Genomic DNA, 7,289 nt, shown 5'->3' with positions numbered 1-7,289 from the left:
CATTGGGTTGGAAGACAAAAAAGAAAATATTGAATTGAAATAACATAAATAAATCAGCTCATCAAGCTTGCACATATTTTTTTATCTTTTTCTTGGTTTATTAGCTTCTATTATAAATTACCCTTATTACCTATACAAGCTTAGTTGATAAACAACTTGTAAACAAAAAAATAAGCAAAAACAATATCAACCAAACATGCCATCTCATAAATTTCATCTCTATCCTAATACCCAATTAAGGTACTTCTGGAAAACTGAAGATCAACTACTCCAACAACTACCAGCCATGCTTTATATTGTGCAGATCACAAAAGTCTAAAAAGGAAAAGAAAGGCATGCCTCATAGTAAGTGTTGGGGTGAGTATACTAACAGTTTTAGTACTTGTAATCAAAACTGATATGTAGACAAAGTAGGAAACTGAAAATTGGAGTTTCCATCTATTCAGTTGACCTTACTCCTTAAATGAATTCCACCATCCATGGTGAAACTTATCTTTCCCAATTTGTTTTTATCATTCTCAAGGCATATTCTAGTCTGAAGGGCATTGACAAGACACAAATGCGAAATTCGGTGGAAAGGGCATAACAAAGTCATCAAACTTGATTCAAGCAACACAAGCAACATCTATAACTATTGAAGAAACTACAAACAAACAAGGAACACAATCTATACAAACTCAAGAGTCTGATGTATTTTATTCCCCATAATATATTTGAACGAGTGACTTTGACTGCGACCGTGAAGGACAAACTCAGCCCTTATTAGCCCCTTCAGCTTTCTACAGACAAAAGAAGAAGAAAATGTTAAATTGCAGTGGAGGGAATAGGCAAATAACATAGGATAAGCTCTTAAATTTCAGTATGGCTTAACTGGTGCAAAATAGAAGCAAAAAGTAATTCTAGGTCTTCCTATTTCACAGGGATATTATAGAGATCCATGTAACATGAACTGGAAACAAGATACCAACTTCATGGAAGATTCCAAATTTCCAGTTACCCAGTGATATTTGCTATCTAAGTTCAATTGGTATGGTAAACCACCCAACCACCACCCTGAGTCCCAGCGCCATACTTCATGGCCATGTGTGTAGCATATTTCTTTGTCTATTCATAAATGCCCTCACGACATTCAATAACCAAAAAACGTGCAAAAGAATATGGATTGAACAAGTACAGATCAGTATCAACTATCAAAACTCATAATTTTGAAAGTAAATAACTTGAATGAAGTCCTTCAAGGCTATACCATTTAACGTAATTATGGTGTTGGGTTGAAAGCAAAAATCAAAGAGGTAAATGGCAGAACAGAACCTACTCGTTATAATGACATGCCTAATTGAGTGGTATCGAAAATTTTAAAACAACCTTGAAATGTTTATTCATGTATACAGAGTTGGATGAGGATCTCCTGTACCCATTGTTGTCCCCAATGGTGTACCAAGCCATTGGGCGGGCTAACCTGACATGCCCAACCCCGCTAAAAGTAAAATTAATTTGCCCCAGTGATAGTAGCTTTTGAGTTAGAAATCAAAAAGGAAAAAAGAAGAACAAGGTTGAAGTCATAATGCACATCCCAACTGCTAGTACTTAAGTGAGCATTTGATAACATAAGCTCTTCCAAACACCATGTCTATAGACAACGAATTCACCATATGGTAATAGTATCCAAGTCCGTGACACACAACCAAAGATCCAAGCATTATGTCACCACTGCTTGCATCGAGGGTGGGTGTATCCGTGTATGACACGTGAACCTAAGTTTATTGTTCTGCAAAGTTATAAATTCCAGGCTGAACCAGAATATAATTAAGTTAATAATATCCGTCATGAAAAGTTATGAAGTTAAGGATCTACAACCAAATTATGATCTAAAACGCATTTGGGTGAGAGTTTAAAACCAAGTTATAAACTAAGCTTATTTAAATGAGATAAACCCAAAAAGCTTTCTTTAAGCTCTTCCAAATACCTCCTTAATGCATTTTAATGGTGACCTTTCCAATGTGCAATGTGAATCATAGAAAAATTGACATCATTATGATAGCATGAAACTAATAAAGCAATAATATATAGACCTTATCGGCTATGTCTTTGTCCTTCTCAGACTTAACCTTATCACCCTGTTGCTTCTGTTTCTCCAACCTTTCCCTCTCCCATTTCTGCACAAAAAATAACAACAAATTATTTTTCTCAAGATTCATCGAATCTGATTGAAAATAGAAAAAAAGAAGTATATACCTGGATATAGACGTTTTCTTTGGCTTGTTCCTCTTCGCTCAGAACCCTACCTTTGTCGCTGCTGTAGAACCGAGACATGGCTCCACGGCTCGTTGAATCCATCGAACGACGAATGACTCCAACACTCAGAACCAGCACCGATCTCATTGCCATTTGTATTAGTCGTGTGTTTGATTTCGCCTTTATGTATCTTTGACATTGGACCGGTATTGTGGGACGATGTGACTGGACCCGGTCTAACAGGATGAACTTGTTCAAAACATTGAAAGAATAAAATAAGTAAAAAACATTATGAGTTATTGTTAGTATTTCATTTTCTTTACTCTGATTTCATGTGGGCCGCACTCTACAACCTTCCTAGGATACTTTGATTTATCTTAATTGGATAGCCCTGTAAAGGGTTTATCTATATACTTTAATATATATGCATTGTTAATATATAAATTTATATATATTTAATATGTCATTTATATTATTTGTTTGTATTATTTTTTAAAAATTTAATAATGATTAAAAATAAACGATATAATAATAGTATATAAAACTCATATATTATTAGTATTTTTTTTTTCTTATTTATATTGCAACTATCTATTTATAATTGTTTCACTCATTACTCTCTTCCCAATAATTAGTTGTAATTGTGAGCTTATAGCTATGTAGTTTATAGACTTATAGTTGTTAGGTAGAAGCTTATATTATTTTATGTATAGGATTTGTAATTGGGTGGATTGGAGTTAGGTTTGCACACACCTAAATCCGAATATGAAATTCAAAATTCGAATCCAAACTCAACGGGATAGAAAATAAAAATCTCATCCCCGAACCCAAAAAAACCCGAAAATTAGAAATGTATTAAAGAAAGTATGATATCATTTTCGTTTCATTTTTTCTCTTTTATTATTTCATTTATTTTATGTTTGAAGATTCAATATTATGTAAAGTAAAATTAGAAATTAAAAACAATGAGCACATGATAGAAATTTCAATTTTAAATTAAATTATATTATTTCGGGGCAGGTTGGATAACACCCGAACCCAATCACATTGAGTTTCCCCATTAAATTTGGGTTTAATTTAGGTAGTATCCACGGATTTGGTTTTCATTGTCATCCATATTTAGTACTTTTTTAAACTAAAATTGTTTCATAAAACAAAAATTTGAAAAAATTAGTAACAAATAATAAATTGTTTTCTAGTCCACGTAACTAATGTAATTCTTAAAAGGTAAAATTGGTAAATGATAGAAAAATACTCATATTTTCTGACATTGCTTCAGACAATTTCAACGCTACAAATTCATTTCAATTTTTTTACCCGACAGTGTAACTTATTCGTAAAGATATAAATTATCTGAAGAAAAAAAGTGCTTCCATGCGAGGATGGAGACATACAAAGAGCTATCGCTACATCTGCTTGGTCCTCAACATATCCCAATTTTGAATCAGATTGAGGTTTTCTGGGATTGCCTTTATTACTCATGATTAAAAGTAAATGAACATAAACATGTCAATGATAAATAAGAGAGTGACTGTGTCAAAATCATAAGAGTGACAGTGTCAAAATCATTTAATCTATGGATGCACAACTCTTTTTCTCAATTTAAATAATTTATGGGGTGTACCCAAAATGACAACTACATCATGTTGCAGTCACTAGTCCAATATGGTCGAAACTCATTTCTCATGGCTTAGCCTTGACGTAGCTATTGTGTAAATGCACAGGATCCATTTCCCAGGCAAACCCATGGTGCATCATCGTGCATCACCGTTTCAGGCTTTTACAGGAAGAGCCATAAAAAAAACCAAACATTTGACTATAACAGGTTGTGATTGGTGGTGTCAGCTCAATGTATGAGGCATTCAGTTAGTAGAGTCTGATAAGTGTAGATATACACAGCCTAATCCCCGAAAGCGGAGAGAGTATTTGCAGAATTTGAACTTGTGATTTCATGATCACTAGGCAACAACCTTATTGTTACGCCAAACTCATCCTTATGGTAAATAAGGGGAGAGGTTGTGATTCTTGGATTAAAAAAAAACGGTTTTGCTTGCTCATTGTGGCATACAATTAGTATATTGCAATTGAACAACTTGCACGCTTTATTTTTCAATACTGAGATTCAAATTACAAAACAGTAACAGAATTGGACAGAACAGAAACAAAGAATTTCCGTTGCTGTTCAGAATTCCTTCCTATTTGTTGTTTTCACTACCATCCCTACTCATATCAGATATATGATTCAAATAATTAATTCAAACCAAATCTAACTTTGCAATTCTCCTAATCCCTCAGCCAGACAGCAAAACCATAATCTTTACAGATAGGAACAGATGAATGAAACTTACTGCATTATTTACATCATGGCATGCATATCCTAACATTTTATTCACATATCAAAACCCATAGTTTGAATACCCAAACCCACCCATTTGATTTTGAAAATTGTTTCTTGGGTTAAACTGCATTTCCTGTAACTGCTGCATTGGACGGCTCGGGGGAGGAACCCAATTCTGATCCATTGGCGCAGGCACGGAGTTGCTGTCCACTGTGGTTATGTCATGGATGCTCGATCTTTTCCTCTCTTTCTTCCCTGAATTTTGGCGAAGGAAGTATTTCTGAGCATGACTAGCAACTTGAGTTGGTGTTCTTGTCACAACAGCATTCCTTGAAATGCTTCTCCAATCTCCCTTGCCAAATTTATTTAGCCCAATGAGAAATAGCCTACCACAAAAACATAGAAGGTCAACAGGAACATGAAGTTAAAATTTTGGCAATGAGGAATGACAGACTAAAAATAGTGTCTATTAGCCATAACAATAACAATGTTGACGGGCAAACGGACCAGACAAAACGAGCAAACGGGCAAAAGTTGTATGCACTGCCCGAAAAAAATTGCAGACTAATGCGGGCATGCCCACAGACAATGTCCATTTTGCCATCACTGCATGTAATCAAACTGAGATATGCCATATTCTTAGCTGTATAGACCTTTTAAAACTGTCACATGCATGAAGAAATTATTTATATAGAGATAATAAATATGCAAAATTCCTTTTTAACTGAATTCATTGAGAAACCGCCAGATAGAAGGTCAGGTGACTCAAGTCCATCTTCAAGTACAAGACACCATAGTGATATTTGATAAGGAAACTCTAGACCAAAATTTTAGGGTTTTTATTTTTTCAAGTCAAGTTTCTTAGAAGCCAAATTTTGAGTTCTTCATTCGCTAACAAGCAAATAAAATGCATTATAATGGAGTTAAATACAACAGAGGCCTTACCCTATATGAGACCTAAAATTAAGTGAGAGAATCATTGAATTAAAGAGAAATGAACTTCCAAGTTCAACAAAGTTATTAAATTGAAGAGGAACGGAATTGTGTCAAATCCTTAATCCATATAGGAGCGCCAGCTAATTCAAATTGCCAGATTCCAGAAACAAAATACCCAAACATTTCGTCATATGCTTAAAAGTTAAAAGAATTATCATCAAGGAGCTAAACTGTAAAATAAAATAAAATAAAAAACATTTGGGAAAAACAAAACAACATCAAACATAACCCCACAATTGCTTTCAATTTATTTCTTCCTTGAAATTAAGTAATTCACAAAACCCAAAGAACAAAATAGATACAAAATTAACATACTTGTGTTCCTCTTCCGTCCATGGCGTTCCTTTCTTCCTCTCGTTATCACCATGTTTAGTTTTTGACCCAAACGATATCTGACTAGAAGAGTCCCACGACGACAACCCTTCACTTCCACCAGTCACCGCCGCTAATTCATCATTGTACTCCGGCACCGAGACCCGACCCGAGTCAATCTCAAACACATCGTGCACCAAATCATCGTAGTGCTCCTTCACCTCCGCCACCGACTTACCTGGCACATGCTCAGCAATCTTCGCCCACCGGTCCGGCGCGTCCTCGGGAACGAACAACAAAGCTCGCTCGAATAGCTTGTCCTGGTGGTGAGTCCACCGGCTCGGCTGAGTTGGCCACCGCGTTGGCATGGTGGTGGAATCCTGAAACATCGTCGTTGTCGTTTTGTTGAAACTCAAAACAAAGTGTTTGGTTTTGTATGTGCTGACTGTACGAGAGATAGAATAAAGAGAGAGACTCGCTATCTATGAGATTTGGCCTCTTTTGTTTGCAAGCAGATCTTACAAGTTAAAAAATCTAATCTAACTCTTATACCATCATTTTATGAATATTTAATTGTTCAGATTAATTGTCTAAACTAAATGATGTCAACCATTATATTTACCTTACTCATTGATTTTACTCCACTTTTGTTTCGGTAATTATTTTATTCTTTTAAGCGATCATATATTATAGAATAGAGGAAATTACGAGAAAAAACAATTAATCGGAAAGCTAATCTTATTTTTAGGTGGAGTTTGGAATAGTCTGTTGTGGTGGACCAGCTCATAAAGACTTCAATTGCAACACGTTTTTTCCTATCTAGTCATTTTGTGTAAGCTGTTCAATTAGCAGCAGAAAAAATTAGGTTATTCTAAATTTTACACATTATTTTATAATTTATTATAATTTTTTAAAAAATAAAAATAGTATTTTATTTTCACACAATAATAAATATTATTTTTATTTAGGTCCTATAACTGCAATAAATATAATAAAATATTATGAATAATTACTTATTTATTTATTAATAAATTATAACAAAAATATTTTTTTGTTGTAAGTTATAAAAATAAATTATGTGGCCACGAATAAACAAAATAATAATTGCATCAATTAAAATGAATTAAAGATAAGTTTGAAATATAATAGAATTACAATATAGAAAATTAAAAAATAAATAAAATATATAAAATAGATAAAGTATACTACACCACTTAAAGATGGTCTCTCCTCATTATGAACTATTCTTATTTATCAAGAATTATTTTTATTTCAAAAAGAACTCAAAAAATAAAAATATTACAATAAAGAACAAAGTAAAAATGTTCTTATTATATTAAGAACAACCATTATGAATACTCTTACACATTTATTTAATAGTTTATAATAGCTTATGTTAGGGTTTTTT

The 7,289-nt window shown here is 33.5% G+C and overlaps 2 protein-coding genes across 2 annotated transcripts; both read right to left on the bottom strand.

Moving 5' to 3' along the window:
- Positions 534 to 2,426, bottom strand: LOC109335892. The gene is made up of 3 exons (XM_019572136.1): positions 2,236 to 2,426; positions 2,073 to 2,156; positions 534 to 779 (listed from the first exon to the last, which is right to left on the bottom strand). The coding sequence occupies exons 1-3, from the start codon at positions 2,386 to 2,388 to the stop codon at positions 753 to 755; spliced, it is 264 nt and encodes an 87-aa protein (XP_019427681.1). The 5' UTR covers positions 2,389 to 2,426; the 3' UTR covers positions 534 to 752.
- Positions 4,341 to 6,363, bottom strand: LOC109335890 (transcription factor DIVARICATA-like). The gene is made up of 2 exons (XM_019572133.1): positions 5,885 to 6,363; positions 4,341 to 4,959 (listed from the first exon to the last, which is right to left on the bottom strand). Exons 1-2 carry the CDS (start codon positions 6,268 to 6,270, stop codon positions 4,632 to 4,634), a joined length of 714 nt encoding a protein of 237 aa, XP_019427678.1. The 5' UTR covers positions 6,271 to 6,363; the 3' UTR covers positions 4,341 to 4,631.

Source organism: Lupinus angustifolius, chromosome LG20, assembly GCF_001865875.1.
Source record: "Lupinus angustifolius cultivar Tanjil chromosome LG20, LupAngTanjil_v1.0, whole genome shotgun sequence".
NCBI classification, from domain to species: Eukaryota; Viridiplantae; Streptophyta; class Magnoliopsida; order Fabales; family Fabaceae; genus Lupinus; species Lupinus angustifolius.
The sequence above is the reverse complement of the archived record's forward strand: the minus strand, read 5'-3'. Positions and strand labels throughout refer to the sequence as shown.

What these genes read in the sequence shown, in the direction of transcription:
- LOC109335892 (XM_019572136.1), bottom strand. Translation starts at nt 2,388, where the DNA reads ATGGCAATGAGATCGGTGCTGGTTCTGAGTGTTGGAGTCATTCGTCGT. An exon ending in AAGAAAACGTCTATATCCAG is followed by an intron (nt 2,157 to 2,235) that starts GTATATACTTCT and finishes TTTTTTGTGCAG; the next exon opens with AAATGGGAGAGGGAAAGGTT. An exon ending in ACAAAGACATAGCCGATAAG is followed by an intron (nt 780 to 2,072) that starts GTCTATATATTA and finishes TTTTGTCTGTAG; the next exon opens with AAAGCTGAAGGGGCTAATAA.
- LOC109335890 (XM_019572133.1), bottom strand. Translation starts at nt 6,270, where the DNA reads ATGTTTCAGGATTCCACCACCATGCCAACGCGGTGGCCAACTCAGCCG. An exon ending in TGGACGGAAGAGGAACACAA is followed by an intron (nt 4,960 to 5,884) that starts GTATGTTAATTT and finishes TTTTTGTGGTAG; the next exon opens with GCTATTTCTCATTGGGCTAA.